Source organism: Ambystoma mexicanum, chromosome 7p (genome assembly GCF_040938575.1).
Source record: "Ambystoma mexicanum isolate Mex_15411 chromosome 7p, UKY_AmexF1_1, whole genome shotgun sequence".
NCBI lineage: Eukaryota > Metazoa > Chordata > Amphibia > Caudata > Ambystomatidae > Ambystoma > Ambystoma mexicanum.
This window is the reverse complement of record NC_090939.1, coordinates 16,970,694-16,994,048: the sequence shown is the minus strand read 5'-3', so window position 1 is coordinate 16,994,048 and position 23,355 is coordinate 16,970,694. Positions and strand designations below refer to the sequence as shown.

Genomic DNA, 23,355 nt, shown 5'->3' with positions numbered 1-23,355 from the left:
CGCTATCGATCTTCAAGCGCACTGCAGAGGAACCATCGTATTTCAAGTTACCCTTAGTAATACAATTTCTGAAGGGATTAACCAATGTCTATCCTCCAAGACCATTCCAAGTTCCCTTATGGGACTTAAATTTAGTCTTACATTTCCTGATGGGTACTCCTTTTGAACCACTCCACTCTTGTTCGCTAAGATTTCTCATCCTTAAAACTGTTTTATTAGTGGCATTGACATCTGCTAGCAGGGTGAGCGAATTACAAGCTCTATCTTGTAAACCCCCTCATACAATTTTTCATAAAGACAAAGTTGTCCTACAAGTGAAGCCTAACTTCCTCCCAAAGGTGCTTTCTGAATTCCACATTACTCAGAAGATTACCTTACCTTCATTCTATCCCCCTCCCCATCCGGAGAAAGAGGAAGAAAGGCTACATAGGCTGGACCCAAGGTGGGCTTTGAGCTTTTAGATCAGCAGACTTGCTAGGATTAGGCAAGCAGACCAACTGTTCGTAGGTTACTCGGGGCACAAATTGGGATTACCGATAACAAAACAGACCATTTCCAGATGGATTATTTTGGCCATTCTGGAATGTTACAAACTGACAGGGAAAGAGCCTTCTCAAAATCTTAGGGCTCATTCAACCAGGGGTATCGCAGCCTCTTCGGCCCTCCAAAGAGGGGTACTGATTAGAGACATATGTGCGGCTGCCACATGGTCGTCTGCACATACCTTCACAAAATTTTACAACCTGGATTCCTCCTCTAGCCAACAGACTAGATTTGGCAAAGCTGTGTTGCACTCCGTTCATTCTTGAAGGGAAACATGGCAATTTTACTCCCACCTCCAGTTACACACCACTGCTATGGGAGTCTATCAAGATAAGGAATACGTCGGAGGACACAATCCCTTCGAAGAACAATTTACTTCTTACCTGGTAACGTTCTTTCGATGGGATGTTCCTCCGACTTATTCCTTATCGCCCTTCCCATCCATCCCCTCAGGAAAACTTCCGTTGTGGTTACAGTTTACGTTCCTTCAGGGTCAATAACCAATTAATGTAAAGCAACTGTTAAACGTTAAAACAGAACTGAGCAATGGACGCTGCGTGAGTCTATTTATACGCATGATGACGTCAGCACCGATACGGAGGCTGTCGAGGGACATCGGCTCGAGGGATGTCAACGTGCAGAGCCCTCTACTGAAAAAAAAAATTCCGAGGCCAGCAAGCTGGAGATGATCTATCAAGATAAGGAATATGTCGGAGGAACATCCCATCGAAAGAACGTTACCAGGTAAGAAGTAACTTGTTCTTCTTGGACACTTCTTCTACTCAAGAGGGAGCTTTTGGGAAAGCTGTCCTGCACTCTGTCCATGACAACTGCTAAGGACAGATATAAATTCTTTTCTCACCTGCCAAGACTATTACTACTTTATCATTAGATGTGGAATGCGTGGGAGGCCACAAACCATTTGAAGAACAGGTTACTTACCCCTGGTAATGTTCTTTCGAATGGATGTTCCGCCCACATATTCCTCAACGCCCCTCCCAACCTTCCCCACTGCAGAACTTACATGTTTTACACTCTACGCTCTCCAAGAGTCTTCTAAGGTCTAAGGAGGTACTAGTAATTTCTCTAAACATGGAAAAACACAACTGAAGCCAGTGTGCACTGCGCGTGCTACATATACCGCGGATGACGTTGACAATCGGACGGAGGCCCTCGAAGGACATCGAGCCATCGACGCTGCCGCAGAGCGCCCTCTTTTGAGAACATTTTTTTACAAAGCAGCTGAAGCTTGAAAGATAATTATTTAAGATGAGGTGGAACATCCAATCGAAAAAAACGTTATCGGGGGTAAGTAACTTGTTCTTCTGTGTGAAGTAGTACTCTTTGGCTAGGTTTTCATCAAGTTTCCCTGTTATGGATAATTGACTGTGGCAAAGGGGTTACGCTCCTATGTATGGCACACAGTCATGAGTGACATTTTTTATGATGTGGTGTTTTATAGAAACTTTAAAAAGCATTTATCATCCTACACTGTTAATGAGTACCTTTCATGATGTCTTTGTGTTAACTTTTGTTCTTTTCAGAGTAAAGCAGTGAAGTTTTTCGTACTTGCTGGCCAGACGATGGAGAGCTTTGTGAAGTCCCTTGGAGAGGTGATGAAAGAGCAGCATGACTTGGATTCTGATGAGCGTCAGTTTGTGGAGGGCTTAGCGGGGGTTGTAACCAGTAAGTCATTGTTGTGCATTTCAAGTGTCAGTGCATTTTCACACCCATCCCTTGGATGCATAAGGGGGTCTCTGTCTGCTATTAGAACCAACAAGGTAGAAGTGAGTGGTGTAATGAAGTGCCACTCATCTGATGCTCAAGTCCAAGCTAGTACTATGAAACAAAAAAGGGGTCAGGAGGGAAGGTATATGCAGTGGTAGGAAAACCAACAATGGAAATTGCACAAAAAATTATAAATACCAAATGCAAAAATAGAAAAAAACATTGATCAATATAAACTCTTAGTGACTAAAAATCACAAATAATCACAAAAATGACAACTAGAAAACAAACGTTTATCAGGAGCTCAAGAATTCAATTGCTCATAAGCACAGATAAGGTGCTCAAAGAGCTGCAAAACACAGAAGTGCAGGTGTGACTCCAATTCAAAATATAGTAGAACTGACTGTGTTAGCAAACGTAATTAGTCATCCTCGCCCGTAACACATAACAGATAACAGATAACAGATTACACATAATTAGAATACTTGGAATAGTTACATAGACCGTTGTTAAATACAGAGGCCATTACTCGACATGTTTCTGTTCTTTATCCCAATATATGGTTGGACTTTCCTCAGGCGCTGGTAATAATCGTCGCTATTTTATTCTACCAGGACCCTTCTATAGGTGTCCCTAAATGAGCTCTACTGTGCTGGCTGAGCTTAAAGTATTGCATGACACTGGAGGTTTTCCACACTGCAAAAATACCAAGACAAATATCTAACCATTAGCGCTATATGAATTGAATAGACGGGTGTAACTACCCCTTGCTAGCGCTTAGAGCAGCCAAAAGGAATAGTGAATTAAGTTACCTCTAATAGCGTGTGGTCAGGTTCTCTTAAAGGAGAAGTTCGCTCAAACATTTTATTGTCCTCTTTTTTCAGGCGTGTATTTTTAAGTATACTGTAATCGATCTTACCATTTTTTACTATGCATTTTACCTTAGTTTTCCTTACTTTTACACATGTGAAAACAACAGGTTGGGCGCAGCCATCTTGTGCTAATCTTATCTGTTGATGCATCGCCCTTAGTTCAAGTGCCCTCGCGGCAAGAACACAGATCGCCCGCCCCTCAAACTGACATCACTAGTCCAGACAATATGCCCCACCTATTTTCATGACGTTCATGGCCAGCGTAGCCAAACGTGCCCCGTCATCACCCATGCCATAATGTTACTTAACACAGAACTAGGAAGATAAGCACACACATCCTCTTACAGCGCATAACTTTTCTTTCTTGTCCCAAATAGGAGAGCAAAACATTTTTTAAAAGAAATCTGTAGTCTGCAATGTAACAAGTGCTTTTATTTTGCAAAGAATGCTCACAAAAGAATATTAAGTCCAGGAAATGAACAATATGTTGCATACAAGTTATAGCCAGCGAACATGGTATTGTACACAATTACCTACTCCCAAAAGTTCGACCCCCAATTTTCCACATATATATATCTGGGGGGGGGTACAGTGAATAAAAAATGTATAGGGGTAAGGAGGGGGTATGTGGGGGGTCTCCCCCACATATATATTTGCGGAAAATTGACGAAGAAAAAAAACAGACTTTTGGGAGTAGAACTTTTCCGTTCGGTAAAATCACATAGATCCAGTGAACATCGCATGCTTCAAATGTTGTTTATAACGTCCTCATGATACGGCGATTGCGATCAGCGATCGATCAATCCCTGTACTCCAATTCTTGTGTGTCCTTATGTTATCCAGCACAACTTTCTAATGACGCACATGGTGTACCGTTCGTGAGAAGATATGGATTGTTTGCCCTTTCAAGCGCAACGCTTTAGCATCAGCACGTTTTTACCACAGAAACAATGACAGATTGCTTCTTATTGCTGGTTCCGCCAAAGTGCAGACTGATCCCTGTCATTTGTCCCAAATAACAGTGATCAAATAAGCACTGTTGATGTTTATCCGCCAATGTTGGTTGAACATTCCATCCAATGGTAGCTGAAAACTATGGCATACGCAGACGGTACAATGGAGCTGTGTAGAAAACAGAATAACATAATATATTTTAGTAGCCGTTCTGTAATCAAATATAACAAGTTACTGTATAATTCAGAACAGAAAAGGTTCAGCCCCACCCCTCCCCCAACCCCCACTTTATGGTGCACAAGGATGCAAAAGTGACAGTACACCAGGATATTCCATGGGACAAAGCGGCTTCGATATCATTAGCGTGCATACAGGTTGTGATTGCGGGTCTTCGAGGAATGATCATCAAAATATGGTCCATCTAACAACCCATAACTCTGCACAGAATATATTGGTGTGTAAGGCCAGTAAGCAATACGTCCCAAAAAATCAAACCTCTATTCACTCCTCTTCAAACTACACACAAATAACAATCATTACTAGACAGATAAACAAACTGCAAGCTACGCACTCAGTTTTTTATAGTCCGCAGCATAAATATCATTCAACATAACATAACATACTGTGTCAATTCTTTTGGTCAAATCACACTTTTGCATGTCGCTGAATTAGTCATTATGCATACAGCACACATGCTGTTTTGAATCGCACAAATATTATGTTTAGTTGAGCTTACAAAATTTCAGGGAGTTCAATTCTCTCGATGTCACGTTGACTAACCGCTCTGAACAACAGATCATAGAAATGGAAACTACATTTTCGGATGTCCACTTTCATTATAGTAAATGTTATCATTTTTTGTGGGCATTCGACACATTAAGCCTCATTTATAAGTATGGCGGTACAGTAACAACGGCGCTGGTAGTGCTACCGGCACCGTTGATACCGTACCGCCACACTACGAGTTGTACTTGCGGGTCTCGCTAGTGCGGAACCCGCAAACACAACTCGTGGATGCACAGGCACCGTAATGAACGGTGCCGGTGCATCCGTGCTCCCCATTCCCATTCAGCCCTATGGGGCCGAATGGGGATGGGGAGTCCCTTATTACTGGCACATGCGAATGGGCAATTACCGGGTCCGCTAAACTCGGCATGACCCGGTAATTGCCCATTTGCGGGTGCCGGTAAAATCACAGGTTTGGCGGCAGCCGCGCCTGTGTTACAGGCACGGCTGCCGCCAACCCGTAATGAGGCCCATTGTGTCCTTCGAACAGTTACTGACTTTCGCTCAAGGCCAAATAACAATAGCATCCTGTTTTCAGTGACGGAAGCCAGCGACGGGTAGGGTTCGATTTTGTGAAAGAATATCACAAAAAAACAAAAAAAACTGGACAAGACGCTGCTTTGGGCAAGAGCTTCAGAAAACCAAGGACAGTTACAAACAGCTATGTAAAATATGTTTCGCCACAGTAACATAAGAACAATCCAGAAAGGTATGTGGTGCTGCTACCTCTGGGGATATATCATCTTTGTAAGAAAATTCAATCGAAACCCTACCTCTCGCTCGTCCAGCACTGTTTCATGGCACAAAGCGCATAATGTGTTGGTCAGTGTGACTGTATTTCTTCCTCCATTCCCCCTGGCAGTGGCCGCCGATGCCTCCCAGGTTCATGCCATAGTGATGTAGTAGTAGGCTTAGCATATTATCGTAGTTTTCATAATGTAGCTTATGAGAGACCTGACGCTCACTCCATGGAGAGATGAGCCCAGCTGACCCACGTGGAAATCGACCGACGGCTGAGAAACAAACCAATTGTAGCCTGGCATCCCCATGGAGCAGGATCATGTATGCGTTCTTACCAATCAACTGTTCAGGTTCAGACCCTATATGTGATGTCATTACTGATCCTGTTGCCTCTCAAAAGGCAACCATATTCATTCTGGAGTCTGAATGTTCTTGAGCAGCAGAGTCCTTTGCTGATATTTTTTGTATTCTGTACAATTAAACTTTGTTATCCCTGCAAGCTATCTCTTGGCTTCTTTCCCTAGAGGGTTGTATTGATTCTGGCATGAGCGTAACAGGGGACTGCCTTCAATTGCCCGGCGCTTACTATAATTCATGCATGTCCGTTCATACTCCCTCTCTACCATCATGCGAGATAGGTGACATTGCGTGACCATACTATATAAGTTACATTCATGCTCCGACTGGGCCAAAATAGAGACCTACAACATTAGAATACAAAATGTTAAATCATGTACAAAAGAGCTATTCACCATCCTTGGGGAGCTGGAGACCCCTTCTCCACCCTCTAAATCCTGCACCAAAGATGCCTTGTGGTGTACCAATATCCAAAAAGCCGTACTGAACTAAATAGATCTGTTACAATCCAAAATAGAAGCCAAAAAGCAAAGTCTGACTCTGAGCTCCAATCTCAGTGAGCCACACAACTTACCGCCTAGCTTGGGCCCCCTATTACAATTCTCCCCAGTATCCACCAAGGAGGTAGAAGACATAGTCAGCCTAAAACCCTTTAAATGTCAGGGGGATATTTGCCCAGCCACTATCATAAAGGAAGGAGCAAAGGATTTTGCAGTTTGCCCAGCCACTATCATAAAGGAAGGAGCAAAGGATTTTGCACCATTCATCACCTCCCTGATCAATGCTTCCTTTGAAACATGCACAGTCTCAAACAACCTCTAAAAAATAAAAACCTGGACCCCAATATTCCTGCTAATTACAGACCAATAACAACCGTACCATTTCTCCTTGAAAATCCTCTGTAGAGAAGAAGCTAAGTACCCCCACCTCAATCACCTCGCCCATATTGCCTATCTGCTGGAAACCAGAATATGACACACGTACAAAGCCATTTGAATTACAGATACCAAGGAGAATCCTGGAAGCCAGGTTCCCATTGAGACAACCATACCCGCATATGAGACAGTTTGATGGCTGTCCGAGTGATAGTCCGGAACAAAACAGGACAAATGGAATAAACAAAGAGAAATAATGACATATACAATGCAAAGCAGACGTCTATAAGAAAAGAGATGCAGAGACCAGAGAATGCAAGCAATTCTATAAGGCATCAAGAAAGTATTGAGATAAATGACATCTTGGGATCAAGATGAAGAAACTTATGCTGCAAAAGTAATGAAGATATCAAGCTATTTCAAGGCTAGGTTATAGTGAATAGAGTGCGGCATGCACCAACATGTACATATATATATATTTCTGAGGCTTGTGGAATCTGCTTAGATCACATGCATAGGCCGACATCTAGTGGAAGCTGCGGAGTATTACAGTTTGTTTTTCGAAACTCAAAAATGGGCGTCGACACAGGGTGTGCCAGTAATACTATCCCTAGTGTGACGTCCACTCTACCCAAGATCCCTCACGCGTCTAGGATCCTCAGATTGTTTTTTTCCGCCATACTGGTCAGAAGCATTTTGCGGAGTCCCCTGGCCTTAGCCATACTTTTGCTAAAATATTTAAAATATTAATCTATTGACATCCTTCCCCACCCCAACGTCGAACTTCGACACTCGACGCCGGCTGGAGAAGAAATCGACCGTCAGCTGCTGCACGACGGATCTGGGCCTCGGAAGGCCTCTGGCCTCGGCTCGGGCCTTGGAAGGCCTCTGGCCTCTGCCCTGCAGGTAGGGAGAGTGGGGGGTTGTACATTTGTACATACTCTACACTCTTGGTATATAGGTACACCTTATACATTTCCTGCACTTAACAGCCCGCTGCCTCAAGGTGCGTATGGAGGGTACCCCTTTTCAATTCTGCCCCAAGTGCAATCGCAAATACCCTTGGGTCGACAGGCACGCCACGTGCAATCTCTGCTTGCCGAGGGACCACCCCGAGGCGAGCTGCAGAGCGTGTAGTAGGTTTAAACCTAAGACACTTAAGGACCGTTCGACGAAGCGTTGGGCCCACCACGCCAGGCAGGCGGCCATGGCAGCGGAGGGCGCCTTCAGCGACGGCAGCGACGCTGTACTTCCGGACAGCGAGGGCATTACAGCGTCGAAAGACAGCCGAGCGCAGGTCCCCGACCTCGGAAGGTCGTCCGGCAGGGCGGCTATGGGGAAGACCCCCGGCGACACAAGCACTTCACACACTACACAAACTAAACACACGAAGTCCAACCGAGACTCGACGACGTCGAGTTCTCGGAAAGAGGCACAAACAGAACGGTCCGATTCGGTGTCCTCTGGGCGCTCGCAATCAAGATCGCCGCATGACTCCAGGCAATCATCCATTCTTGCCAAGAGTGCCTCGCTCCCTAGGCTAACAGATGTTCGATCGTCGGAAGACGAAGACGACTTACACCCCCTGCCGCGCTCCAGGAGTCGGAGCCCGCAGTCAAAATCAGCGAGGCCCCACGCTCGAAGGACAGGGACCCCACCCCCGATCCTCGACGCCAGGTGTCGAAAACCTCCGGAGCCACTAAAGGGCAGGGAAAACATTTTTCCACTCACAGGGAGGGGGGAAAACAGCAGAAGTAGCCGCCTTTGCACTCTTCCACACCTGTGAAACACACCACTCCCCCTAAACAGACAGACAAAACCAGGTCTGCTGATATGTGTAAAACCAGCAAATCTACTCAAGATAAATCCCATAGACTTGCTGAGAGAGTCATTCCCAGTTCCAGAAAATGGTCGAGTGAAAACATAGATAGGGTCATGTCAAGGATGTCTTCTTTGGCTGATTTTTATGATAAAAATCCAGAACATTTCCTCTCGTATGATCCACAAGGGGCGACACCCTCAGGCTCTAATGATCCTATCCCCCCAAGTAAAAAGCCCCGGTTTGACACACCGATGAGGTCAGACCCCTTCGAGGTACAACCATACTCAAGACCATACTCACTGTATCAAGGGGAGGCTTCCTTTGGTGAGGACCAAGAATTTGGCATGGTAGAAGAGCAAACCGGGACGGGCTACTATGGGGATGATGAGGACCAGAAAGAGGAAGAGGAAGACCCGGAAACATACAGAGTAGATTCCCCGGTAGAGAACGAAGCCCCGGTTACCGACTCCCCGGTCGAAAACCAACCCCTCCTAAACGAGGTTCTCGCACGCGCAGCAGAACATTTCCATATTGACACCCACGGTGTCCAGGAGGAGAGGGACTTCGCAGAAGAGTTAGTGGGAGAAAGGAGGCCTGTTGCCCAGACCATCCCTATCCTTAAGTCCATTCAGCGAAGAATAGACCCGTCCCTGGTGAACCCGAACCTCACCAGAGCAGTCAATCCCAGGGTTGAAAAACTTTTCAGGACGGCCCAGTCTGACCCTCTCTATATAAGAGGACATCTGAAGCCAGACTCCCTAGTTGTCACCAACACTCGTAAGAGGGCTGGAACACCCTTGTCATCGTCCGAAGCTCCTCCCGACAAGAAGAGCAAAAAACTATACGGTTTCGGCAGGAAAGTAGCCTCAACGTCCGCCTATCAAGCAAGGATTGCAAACTCCACCACCCTGTTGGCCAGCTACAACTGCCATCAGTGGGAAGAAGTCGCGGCACTCATAGCCTCTGCTCCTGAACCTTTAAAGGGCCAGTTAGCTCGGATTTCCGCAGAGGGTAGAGCTGTGTCTGGTTGCATTTTGAAAGCAACCTTCGACGCCGCGGACACCGCAGGCAGATTGATAGCAGAAGGCACTGTTATCAAAAGACATGCGTGGTTACGGCAGTCTGGTTTTAAGGCAGAAACCCAGGCATCATTGTTGGACAAACCGGTGGAAACCGATCTGTTGTTTGGTAAGGCGGTCGAAGACGCACTGAAGAATGCCAAGGACGAAAAACAAACTGTAATACTCCGCAGCTTCGACTAGATGTCGGCCTATGCACAGCATGTGAATCTAAGCAGATACAAGCATCAGAAATACGATTACGGTGAGTAATGTATCCCATTTATAAATATATATTTCTGAGGCTTGTGGAATCTGCTTAGATCACATGCTGTGCATAGGCTAACATCTAGTGGAAGCTGCGGAGTATTACAGTTTGTTTTTCGAAACTCGAAAATGGGCGTCGACACAGGGCGTGCCAGTAATACTATCCCTAGTGTGACGTCCACTGTACCGATGATCCCTCACGCGTGTAGGACCCTCAGATTGTTTTTTTCCGCCATACTGTTCGGAAGCATTTCGCGGAGTTCCCTGGCCTTAGCCATACTTTTGGTAAATATTGTTATATGTACCCATTTCACCACCCCAACGTCGAGTCACCGAACTTCCACACTCGACGCCGGCCCGGAGAAGAATTCGACCGTCGACAGCTGCACAACGGATTTGGGCCTTGGAAGGCCTCTGGCCTCGGCCCTGCAAGTAGGGAGAGTGGGGGGTGGACATACTCTACACTCTTTTTGTATATAGGTACATTCTTATATATTCCTACACTTACTAGCCTGCTGCCACAAGGTGCGTATGGAGGGTACCCCTTTCCAATTCTGCCCCAAGTGCAACCGCAAGTACCCTTGGGTCGACAGGCACGCCACGTGCAATCTCTGCTTGCCGAGGGACCACCCCGAGGCGAACTGCAGAGCGTGTAGTAGGTTTAAACCGAAAACACTTAAGGACCGTACGATCAAGCGCTGGGCACACCACGCCAGGCGTCAGGAGGCCATGGCAGCGGAGGGCGTCTTCAGCGATGGCAGCAACGCCGTACTTTCAGACGGCGAGGGCAACGTGGCGTCAAGAGACAGCTGAGAGCAAGTCCCCGACCTCGGAAAGTCGTCAGGCAGGGCGACTATGGGGAAGACCCCCGGCGACACAAGCGCTACCCACAGCACTTCCACAAAGCACATGAAGTCCAACCGAGACTCGACGCGCACATCGAGTTCTCGGAAAGAGGCATATAGAGAACGGTCCAAATCAGTGTCCTATGGGCGTTCTCGATCTAGATCGCCGCATGACTCCAGACAATCATCCACTGTTGCCAAGAGTGCCTCGCTCCACAAGGTAACGGAAGTTCGATCGTCTGAAGACGAACCATCTCCAGACCGCACTCCAGGAGTCGGCGCCCGCAGACCGCGTAACGGCGGCTCCCGAGTCCCTACCTCCACGTTCTAAAGATAGGAACACTACCCCCGAACCTTGACGCCAGCCGTCGGAAGGCTCCAGAGGGGTAAAAAAACAGGGAAAACACTCTCCCGCCCACGGGGAGGGAGGAAAACAACAGAGGAAGCAGTCTCAGCCTCCTCACACACCTCAAAAACTTCCCACTCCACATAGACAGAAAGACAAGTCCCAGTCCTCTGTTATCCCAAGGACACCTGCTAAAACCAGTAAGTCCAGTCAGGATAAGGGAGAGAAAGCCCCAGAAGAGATCATTCCCAGTTCTAGAGAATGGTCTAGTGATGACATAGACAGGGTTATGTCAAGGATGTCTTCATTGGCAGATTTTTACACAAAAAACCCTGAACACTTTCTCTCCTATACTCCCGAGGGGTCAGCACCCTCAGGCTCTAAGGATCCAATACCTCCAAGCAAGAAGTCCCGGTTTAAAGCTCCAAAACGGTCTTTGGACCCCTTCTATATACAGCCCTACTCCCAATATCAAGGGGATACATCCTTTTGTGAGGATCCAGATTTGGGCATGTTGGAAGAGCAAACTGGTACGGGCTACTATGGGGATGATGAGGACCAAGAAGAGGAAGAGGAAGACCCTGAGACCTACAGAGTAGATTCCCCGGTAGAAAAAGAACCCCTGATTACCGACTCCCCTGTCGACAATCAACCTCTCCTGAATGAATGTCTGTCCCGAGCGGCAGAACATTTCCACATTGACACCCAGGGTGCTCAAGAGGAGAGGGACTTCGCAGAAGAGTTAGTGGGAGAAAGGAGGCCTGGTGCTCAGGCCATCCCTATCCTTAAGTCTATTGAGAGAAGAATAGACCCTTCACTTTTAAATCCTAACCTCACCAGGGCAGTGAACCCCAGGATTGAGAAACTTTTCAGGGCAGCCCAATTAGACCCACTATATATAAGGGGGCATCTGAAACCGGACTCCCTGGTTGTTACTAACACCCGTAAGAGGGCTGGAACACCCTTGTCATCGTCCGAAGCTCCTCACGACAAGGAGAGCAAGAAACTGTATGGTTTGGGCAGGAAAGTAGCCTCCACTTCCGCCTACCAGGCAAGGATTGCCAACTCCACCACCCTGTTGGCCAGCTACAACTGCCATCAGTGGGAAGAAGTCGCAGCACTCATAGACTCCGCCCCAGAACCCTTAAAGAGCCAGTTGGCACGAGTTGCGGCGGAGGGAAGAGCCGTGTCCGGTTGCATTTTAAAAGCAACCTTTGATGCCGCGGATAACGCCGGCAGATTGATAGCAGAAGGAACTGTTATCAAGAGACACGCTTGGTTACGGCAGTCTGGATTCAAAGCTGAAACCCAAGCATCTTTGTTAGATAAACCGGTGGAGCCGGATCTGTTGTTTGGTAAGGCGGTCAAGGACGCGCTGAAAAATGCCAAGGACAAGTATGAGACACTCAAATCCCTAGGCCAACTAACCAACAAACCCCCTAATCAGAGCGGGAATGGCAATTTTCGTCGCCCACGCGGCCAGAATTCCCATAGAGGATCTAACTATTCCCAGGGGCAGGGTACACCGTGAAACAATAATAACCAACAGTCTACCCAGGGTTACGGCAGGGGTAATAAGAGAGGACGTGGTAAGGGTAGAGGCAGTCCCAGTAAAGGAGGCGGCACGCCTCCACCAAAACAGTGACGCTCCGTTCAGGGTCCCTTCTCACGCAACCCCAGTAGGGGGACGCATTTCCAACTTCACCCAAGTTTGGGAAGGGATCACATCAGACAGATGGGTGCTGTCCACAGTATCCGCTGGGTACTGCATAGAACTGTTAGAACGTCCCCGGAACCATCCTCCACGACAAAGAATACATTCTTTGGAACACCAGAAGATCCTCCTTGAGGAGATCGTCAATCTGCTAGCAAAGAATGCAATATAACTTGTCCCGGGACACCAGGTAAACAAGGGTATTTATTCAACTTCCTTGTGCCAAAAAAAGATTTGACAATGCGCCCAGTATTGGACTTACGGCCTGCAAACAAGTATGTCAAGCCCCAAAAAATGTCCATGACTACTCTCCAAGAGGTAATCCCCCTCCTAAAAGAGGGGGATTACATGGCAACATTGGACATGAAAGATGCTTATTTTCATATTTCCATGTTCCCAGCGCACAGAAAGTACTTGCGCTTCAAGGTGGACAGTCGGCACTACCATTTCAAGGTACTGCCCTTCGGGATAGCTCCGGCTCCAAGGGTATTCACCAAGGTACTGGCGGTGGTGGCAGCACACCTACGCAGGGAGGCAATCCCGGTGTACCCTTACCTGGACGACTGGCTCATCACGGGAGAGACCCCAGTAATTTGCAGGACAAACATTCAAAGGACAATCGACCTCCTCTTCGAATTGGGCTTCTCAATAAACGAGAAAAAGTCAAGTCTGTTGCCAAGCACCTCCAAACAGTTCTTAGGAGCTATCCTAGACACTCAAGAGGAGTTGACCTTTCCTTCCGAGGAAAGAATTCGGAATATACTGCTGCAAATTCCGCAATATCATTCAGGTCACCAGATAACGGTACGCAAAGCAATGGGGTTGCTGGGCATGATGGCGTCATGTATTTAACTGGTCCCCAACGCGCGCCTGCGCATGCGTCCCATGCAGGAATGGTTGGCGAAACAGTGGTCTCAGGCAAGTGGTCAGTGGGATGATCTAGTGGTCGTTTTGCCAACACTTGTACATAGCCTAAACTGGTGGACAAGAGAAAATCTGTCCAAGGGGAAACCCTTTTACGATCCCAAGATACAGGCGGTAGTCACAACCGATGCATGCCTGACAGGGTGGGGAGCTCACCATCTCCACCACACAGCTCAGGGTCTCTGGTCTCACTCAGTGGCCAAGAATCACATCAACCTGATAGAGCTTCTGGCAGTATTCAGAGCGCTTCAAGCGTTTGAGCCCTACCTGCTAAATCTGTCAGTGCAAATCCGGACGGACAGCACTACAGCCATGTTTTACCTTAACAAGCAAGGAAGGACTCGTTCAAAAAACCGTCCAAGCTTGCCCAGAAAATTTGGATATGGGCACTCAGACGGAGCATCTTCCTGTCATCGCAACATGTTCCAGGGGATCTCAATTCTCTAGCAGATACTCTAAGCAGAGACTCCCTCCCAGAGGAACACAAGTGGTGTCTACACAGAGAAGTCGTAGAAGATATCTTCTCTCAGTGGGGTTTTCCCACTGTAGACCTATTCGCCACAAGCGAAAACAGACAATGCCCAGGATTTGCATCCAGGTTCCCCCAACCAGACTCCCAGGGGAACGCCCTGTGGATGAACTGGTCAGGAATGTTTGCGTATGCTTTTCCACCAACTCCTCTCATCAGGAAGGTGGTCAACAAGATGAACAGAGAGTCGATGACGCTCGTCCTGGTTGCTCCCATGTGGACGAGACAACCGTGGTTCCCACACTTATGCAGATTATCCGTGTGTGAACCGATCAAACTTCCGACCTGGTACAACCTACTGTCCCAGCACCAAGGTCAAACAGTGCATCTTCAACCCAACTCAATGAACCTGGCAGCATGGCTCCTGAGGTCATAGAGTTCGGACATCTCAATTTACCTCAGCGGTGTATGGACATCCTAAAAGAATCTAGGAAGCCAAACACGAGGCACTGCTACTTTGACAAATGGAAGAGATTCGTTATCTGGTGCCAAAATAAACAAATCAACCCAGTTGATTGCACTCCTTCCACTATTGTTACATACATGCTCCACCTGCTGGATGCAGGACTGGTCTTTAACTCACTGAAGGTACACCTGGCAGCCCTGTCGGCATACACCACTTCCCATAACAAGGTGTCGTGGTGGAAAGTACCAGTAGTTAAAGCCTTCATGGAAGGAGTAAAGAGACTTCACCCTCCTATTTCTAACCCACCACCATGGAACCTTAACGTGGTGCTATCTAAACTCATGAGCCCCCCATTCGAGCCCATACATAAAAGCAATCTCAAACACCTGACTTATAAAACGGCCTTCTTAGTAGCTATTACATCTATAAGAAGGGTCAGTGAAATTCAGGCTCTGTCAGTGCAAGATCCTTTCTTTACTGTCCATAAAGATAAACGGATTTACGCACACACCCTAGGTTCTCACCTAAGTTTATTTCTAAATTCCACGTGAACCAGTCCATCGAACTTCCAGCTTTCTTCCAAGACCCACAGAGCTCGGTTGAGGTGAAACTACACACCCTAGATGTGCGTAGGGCGGTCCTCTACTATGTAAACAAGACCAGACCGCTAAGGAAAACAGACCAACTGTTTGTCTCCGTAGCTACAGGCAGAGAGGGGATCGCGTCTCTAAAGGTGCCATCTCTAAGTGGATTATTAACTGTATCCAGCTGTGTTACTCCCTTTCTGAAAAAACTCTGCCTTTCACGCCAAGAGCCCACTCTACAAGAGGCATTGGGGCCACTCTGGCTTTCATTGCAAATGTCCCCCTTGACGCCATTTGCAAAGCAGCTACTTGGAGCTCTATTCACACTTTTACTCAGCACTGCTGCATTGACACCCATTCCAAGACAGATACCCAAGTGGGACAAGCGGTTCTAACACATTTATTTACTCATGACCCATCTCACATCCCACCTCCTTCTTCAGGTACTGCTCGCTAATCTATGCACAGCATGTGATCTAAGCAGATTCCACAAGCCTCAGAAGGGATACATTACTCACCGTAATCGTATTTCTGATGCTTGTATCTGCTTAGATTCACATGCGACCCACCCTTCCTCCCCTCTGAGAGAAGCCGCATGGATGCTTGTAGTTTTACCTTTCTTTATATCTGCTTGGATCATCTGTACTCACGCGTCTCCTCATGCTACCTCATGTCAGAAAAAATACAATCTGAGGGTCCTAGATGCGTGAGGGATCATGGGTACAGTGGACGTCACACTAGGGATAGTATTACTGGCACGCCCTGTGTCGACGCCCATTTTCGAGTTTCGAAAAACAAACTGTAATACTCCGCAGCTTCCACTAGATGTCGGCCTATGCACAGCATGTGAATCTAAGCAGATACAAGCATCAGAAATACGATTACGGTGAGTAATTTATCATATATATATATATGATAAATTACTCACCGTAATTATCCATATACTCCACCATATATATATATATATTGGAGTCAGTAAAGGATGGATGTTCCCACTATGTACAATAGCAGTGCTGAGCAAAAGAAGGAAAGTCGCTTTTCATTTTGTCGCAGTTAGAAAACAAGTGAATTACAGGCCAAAACTCAGAAAGGCGAGGTTCGATGAGCCGAGAAGCCAAGGCCATATCAGACTGGGGTGAGCTAACATTGGATACAAATTGTGTGAAAGAACGAAGCTCCTGTTCAGAAGGCATGGACAAGAACAAGAAGACGTCAGAGGTCTATTAGAAAATAGCATTTTAATACACTGAAAGTTCAATTTCGTCGTCTTCATTCATGAGGGGAGAAGTCGGACGATCATGATGGTCACACCTACGCACAAGGGCAGAGTGTGCCTTCACTCCCCTGAATTCTTCAGTAGCAATGAACATTTCCAAGGACGAGTACAAAGCCCTAATTGATGGCAGACCACTGAGGTGATGATGGATGGTCATGCTAATTGGTGGGAAGCATGGTTAAGATAAGCTCTCCAGCACCTGGACGCTCAGCCTGTGTGCTGCTATACGTAGGTTGGGAGGGTACTGACAAAGGTTAGAAAGTAACCAATGATAGAGGACCGCATGATCAAGGGTCCTGTTGTTGTGTAGCCAATTAGATGTATATTTAGTGACGTTCATAGTGACATATTATTAGGACGGGCTTAGTTGCCCCACCTGATGTTAAGAAGCAAATCACTTTATTTCACTGCCCAAACAAGTATGGATTGTGTACCTAGATGATCCGTTTAGACCCCATCACATTCACCCATCGGTTTTTAAGTTTTGCCACATAGGATGACATTAGTGATATGTAGGTTAACGCCACCAAGACGAATATTTACTATAAAAATGATTTTTTATTAAATGCTTTCAGATTGTGATGAGAGACGTCTGGTGATGTCCGTTGTACTCCCTGTTTTAGATAATTGATATTAAAACAGTAATCCTTTTGCCAGCTACCTGATTTGTTTCGATTATTGATGTTTGAATAAAGTTCTGCATCCCCATCCATCTCAAGGGTATTGCTATCTCATCATAAAGGGCTGGAAGGTCCAGTTCACGTGGTAGCAGAGGATGGTTAGATATCCATCGAGATAAGTAAGCTTTTAAGGTCCCGGAAATACCATCGACCTCTGCCATTCGGCTGAAAGAACATGAGGCTCCCTGTAGATAGCGTTTTTAGAATAACGCGTCTATAGGAAGCTTAACGGATGGAAAAGTTGAAGAGGCCACTGAGGAGGCGTGCGATCCCGAAATTCGGAAGTTGAAAAATTTGAATGGTGAGTAGAAAACTGAGCGAGGTAGCAAAAGAGTGAATGGGCAGTGGGTGAAGAAAGTGATAAAAGGGAAAACGAGTAACGGAGGGAGGTCCTAGCAATTAAGAAATATCGCGAGGAGAGGCCGCGATAAAAGAGTATGTCTTAGTGCCTGCGTTTTAAAGAATGTAACAGCACCTAAAATCCCGTAGCGGATGACGTAGGAGACAGGTTCGATTAAAGACGAACCTAAAGAGGGCTGTTCACACTCCGTATGGGGTATTTTTAGGGGCAGAATTAGTCTTATTAGAGAAGACGAGAATACAAGGGGCCAGCCAAGTGTGTTTGTGCGTCTGTCTATTATATGTGATTGTATAAAAAATGATGAAATGGTAAAACAAAGTTGATGAAAAACGCGAGAGTTGTTAAGGACTAAGCGTATATTCAATGAACTTGAATTGATTATATATTTAGCAGATTAAAGTAAAAAACGAAATAATAAAAGGTTTTGAGCCTGCGACGATTGGTGTTCGCTCATAGTGTTTTTATTGAATTAAAAAGTATTAGTATAATTTGCAAAGAGTAAATGGTGAGTATTAACGGTCAAAGAGTGACATGTCAAAATGGAGGATATTACTCCGCTTATACACCTTTGCAAGAAATTGCCAAAACACGCACCCAAGCTTAGACAATATACTGAGGAATGGGTTAAAGGAACCGCAGAAAAAGTGTTCATGCCGGGGGATCGCTAGCGAAGGCAGTCCTGCAGCATATGACGACATATTTGCATGCTGCATATATGGGGAAAAAGTTAGACGACCGACCCGGCAAGGCCAACTCAGCCTTTCATCCTTCCGAGGTCGATAAATGAGTACCAATTTCATTTGGGTGTTATTGTATGTAAATATGTGCTCTGTAAAGTGCTTTGGATTAAGGCGCTATATAAATAACACATCATTATTATGAATGTATGCGCAGAGGGGGTGAAGAGCCTTCCGCTCCACCCGCCGTGCCTGAAGCAGACGGCGATAGTAAGAAAGATGACGGGCTGTACCCACTAAGGGAGCTCAAGGCAGCAACAGGGTATTGTAACCCAGCATATGAGTCGCCTGCGCAAAGCAGCGTCGAGAGCCCGGAGGAGAAAAATACTGAGAAGGATGTAGTCGCTAAAATCCTGAGGGACAAGGAGAGATGCAATATGGAGAAAAGTGATCGACCAAGTACATCTATAGATATAGGACGAGAAATAAAGAGATGGAAAGGGGAAAATGATAAGGCTGATGAGTTGGCGCTCATTCAGAACAAATAGAGGGGTGGTCAGATTTTGCTCAAACACGATGGTAAGAGCATTGAGGATGTAAAGCAAAGGGAAGATCAAGATGATCAGGACAAAAAGAATAAAGAAACAGAGAAAATATTGAAAGACGATAGAACAAAAAGAAAAGATGGACAGAGACGGGAAGAGTTATATCAAGAGGAGAAACTGAGAAAACAGGAAAGAGCAGAGGAGCAGAGAAAATATGATAATAGACAGAAGTCGATCGAAGAGCAAGAAAGACTAGAAAGGAAAAGAAGGGAAGAAGAAGAACAGAAATTAAGGGATAAAAGAATGCAAAGACGCAGAGATGAAGAAATACTAAGGGCAAATGAGAGAAGGGACATGAAAAGAAAAGAAGAAGACTGGGTAAGGGAGGAAGCAAGGAAGCGAAAGGAATTTGACGATGAACTGGAACAAAAGAGAGGGCAGAGAGCACGCAATTTTGATCGCATGGAAAAGGAGGTAATGGATCCTAATCCAGTAGTGTCATGGGAGGACATATAAGAGTTCTTCCAAGAACATGAGCCAATAGCAGATCCGTCCAGAGCAAATCTGGAGGATGAGTTAAGGAGGTAATGGATCCTAATCCAGTAGTGTCATGGGAGGACATAGAAGAGTCCTTCCCAGAACATGAGCCAATAGCAGGTCCGTCCAGAGCAAATCTGGAGGATGAGTTTGACTCTAGAAGCATTGGAGAGGCAATCGATAAAGTCTATCATGACATGAAGTCCCAGGAAGCATTGCAGGGGAAAGGTAAAAATGATCGACTTGAGAGTAGGCAGCTGTATGATAATGAAGGAGCCTCATGTAGTTTTGAGCCAAAGGAGCTGTCTTTAGATAGACTGACTCTGAACAAAGATGACGAAGAGAGAGGTCACACGAGCTGGGGACAAGAGATGTCAGATGAAGATAGTGAACCCGCTTATGGGGAGTAAGGCAATATATGTGGGCCTGAAGGGTGTTTGTCAATGGACAAGGAAGTAAGATGGTCAGATTTAGACCTCCCTATATCTCGGGCATCAGATTCCATGACGCGGCTAAATCGACCTAAAGAGAGATCCCATGGTCGGAGGGGGGACTCGCCACGATATGTGAACAGGCTAAGGTCACTACCAGGTAAAAGGCGGTGCAGGACTATTGTTCCTGCTATGGACAGGCAAACGATGAGTGACAAGTTTGGGATTTCACAGTTTCCTTTGTTAGAGAAGGGAGGAACGAGACCACAGTATATACCTTGGCCGCAAATGGATAAACATAATTTAAGGTGCAAACCCCTGAGTTTAACTTCTGGTGCTGGGAAGTAGATGCATGAGCTAGAGAAAATGACAGGAGGAAATTCATTAGCTAAAGGGGACATTAAGGGTCGCCTGATTGCCATTCTTGGGGAAAGAGCTGATGATGTCTGGTCAAGAGCAGGATATTGTAGTGTTACCACGGTTAATACTTCTCATGATGGAGCACTGTTCAATAGTTGTAGAGCAGTAGTTTGGAAAGCGCTTAGAGTGCTATATCCATTTTGTAATGACACGCTGGACAGGTGGTAATGTGTTTTCAATTCCAAGGTTAGTCTTTATTGACTAATAAGGAAACAGAAAATGAAAGGATAGTTTCTCCTTAATTGTAGTTCAAAATTGTCTTAGGTCAAGGGCTTCTCTTAGGATATGGTAGGAACCTGGAACTAGTCCTCGTAAGTCCAGCGCAGTCCTGGTGCTCCTTCCTCACCTTCGTGTCTGTTCTGAAACAGAAGGGAGAAGTTTTAATTAGTCCCTTCTTGCTGGTGTCTTTATATAGGGGCTGGAGTTGGCTAGTCCAATCAGGGATCACCTTACTAGGAAACCTAGATAAGCCCCCGAATACCCACCCCCTTATTTCCAGAATGCCAGTCCCCATAATGGATTCCACACGGGGCAAAACGAGAGGACGGTCAGATGGGAACTCATGCTCCGTTGTATTAGGTAAGTCCACATAAGCATTATCTAATGCTTCCATGTTCTCTAATATTCGTAACTTGTTTGCTTCCTTAAACCAATGTTCCGTCGGCTCCAAGCCACCCACACGGAGCCACTCCGTGTCGACAACTCTAGGCATTCCCATGGGTTTCTCTCTTATCTCCCTCAGCTCACCCGCTTCAGGAACTCTCCCCGCAGTAGTGGCCACACTGACAATGTCCTCCTCCATACCGTTATATAGGGCAGCCTCATTCACCTTGAACGTAGTTAGTTTACTGCCGAGGTTAGCGTGCCCATTGTTCATGTTTACCCCAGTGTTGTTTTCTGTCGAGGAGGCTGTCTCATATACTTATTTACCCCACGAGTGTGTTTCCGTGGCGTCTTCCCCACTATTGTCCGTTGTCGAGGTGGAGCCGGTTCGATTGGGTAGTGCTGTCCCGCTTCCTAATTCAGGCCCCTCTGCCTGGCTATGGGCTTTACAAGGGTACTTCATATATGGGAGCTATAATGACAAAAAAGATGCAAAAAGGGGATGTTCCGCTTGTTTATATTCAGAATTTTCAAGAGCAGTCGCTTTGGAGAAACGCAAGGCTTGGGGGAAATCTGTACCTGTGTTCTATCACATATTATGCCAAGGGCTGCCAGAACCGGTGCAAAAGTAGCTCAGGAAGTTAGTGGGCATGGAAGCAAAGCAATGGTCAGAGATTCAGCTGACCATCGAGCATTATTGCAGGCTTTTGCAAGAAAAGAATCAAAGGAAAGATGATACTAGGAAAGGCAAAGAGGCAAAGTTAGTGCAGAAAAAACTTTCCAAATACTCCATTGAAGGGGCAAGGTTGACCAGTGGAGACGGATCGGTTCACGGCAATCAGCAAACATGCCACAAGGGAATAGTCAAAGACAGTTTGATCAAGGTAATAATGGTTTCATACCACGGGGAAGTGGAGGTTCTCGAGGAAGAGGCTTCCAGAGAAATCAGGGAAACTTCCAGAATAATCAGAGTGGGTTCCAAAACATGCAAAATGATAACCAAGGCATGCAAGGAGGACAGATTAGGAGACCTCCTGTATGTTGAACATGTGGAATGACAGGGCACATTGCACGTATGTGTGGAAGTCAAGGATTTGCACAGTGTAATCAATTTTGGAGAGGGGGATATCAAACCTGCCTGCAGCAGACTGGAGATGGATTTGCTCAGAATCAGATAGTGCAGAAGACACATGTACCAAGAGTACAGCAAGACTTCCAAACACAGCAGCCGCCAATAAATCCGCCACAAGGGCAGTCGCAGCAGTCACCTTTGCAGATACAGAAAAGCTCTAGCACAGGACAGTTAATGACTCCTATAAAACGGGGTGTCACTGTTGATGGATGGAATCCTTTCACAGGTACGGGAATGAGAATGTACCCGCAATTGGACAGCTCACTGGGAGACTTGATGTGTTCTATACTATCAATAACGCAAATCCTCAAGAGGTACCTACCGAGGGTTGACATTAATATAGGAGGCAAATCAATTTCGTTTTTGGTAGACACGGATGCAACAAGCTCATGTATTCGAGTGGGGACAATTTCGATGTCTGGAAATGCTATGAATACTCAAGGTTTCACAGGAGCTACAAGTAGAGTTCCTTTTACTGACGCACTACCAGTCTCTATAGGAGAGTGTGACATGTCTGTACCGTTATTATATTCAAGACAGACACCTGTCAATATATTGCGTCGAGACCTAATGACCAAGGTGAATATGACAATTTCGTTTACTGATGAAGGCATAGTGTGTTCAACACCAGGAATGTATCATTAAATGTAAGCGAGTTTGTTATGGCATTTGCAGGAAAGGTAGTCATACGAGGAGTGTCATTAGAACCAGAGGTTTTTTACTATGGAGTACGCATTCTGTTGACATTGTCAAGGAGTTCCCCCTTCTCACCTGAGTCCGTTCTTTACTGGTGTCCTTGGTCAATGCCTTCTTGCGGATGGACCGGGTCTTGAAGAAGGCTGCCCGATTCTCTTCCGAATCCAGAATGCGTTCAGTTTCCGGGACGCCGAATCCAGGAATCCAGGAGGCAGTGGAAGCACGCTAGCCAGCAATCTAAGAGGTAAGTAGAAGGGGGAGGACTAGGAAGGGATAGCGGGATTAGAAAAAGGAGAAGAACCGCGAGCTACGGAGCTACGGAGCACACGTCTGGTCGCTACTTCGCAATAGCATTGAGACGCGCAGAGCCGCGGAAGGCATGGTCTATTAGTAGAAAAGGCTACGTCCAGCGCATGGAGCGAGAAGGGATTACGCTGGACGGCCATGTTGGGAGTATTAATGAGCGTAAGCCCGCTGTGACAGGGACCAAGAAGCCCAAAAGGTGCGCACTCTGTGATTCATGACAGACATGGCTACCAGGCATAGTGGGCAAAACTGTGAGAATACCTGATGAATTATTATTCAGGCCAAAGATACCTATGTTTGAAGCAGAAAGGACGAATCTTCCCTTTAGAGTTACAAGCAG

General features: G+C 46.3%; 1 protein-coding gene across 1 annotated transcript in view; it reads left to right on the top strand.

The window, feature by feature from the left end:
* The window catches only part of HSF2BP (heat shock transcription factor 2 binding protein), a 1,118,722-nt gene that overhangs the window by 278,676 nt on the left and 816,691 nt on the right, over positions 1 to 23,355 (top strand). Inside the window, exon 5 of the mRNA XM_069636160.1 lies at positions 2,088 to 2,229. Within this exon, the coding sequence (XP_069492261.1) occupies positions 2,088 to 2,229 (142 nt within the window). The remainder of the gene's footprint in view (positions 1 to 2,087; positions 2,230 to 23,355) is intronic.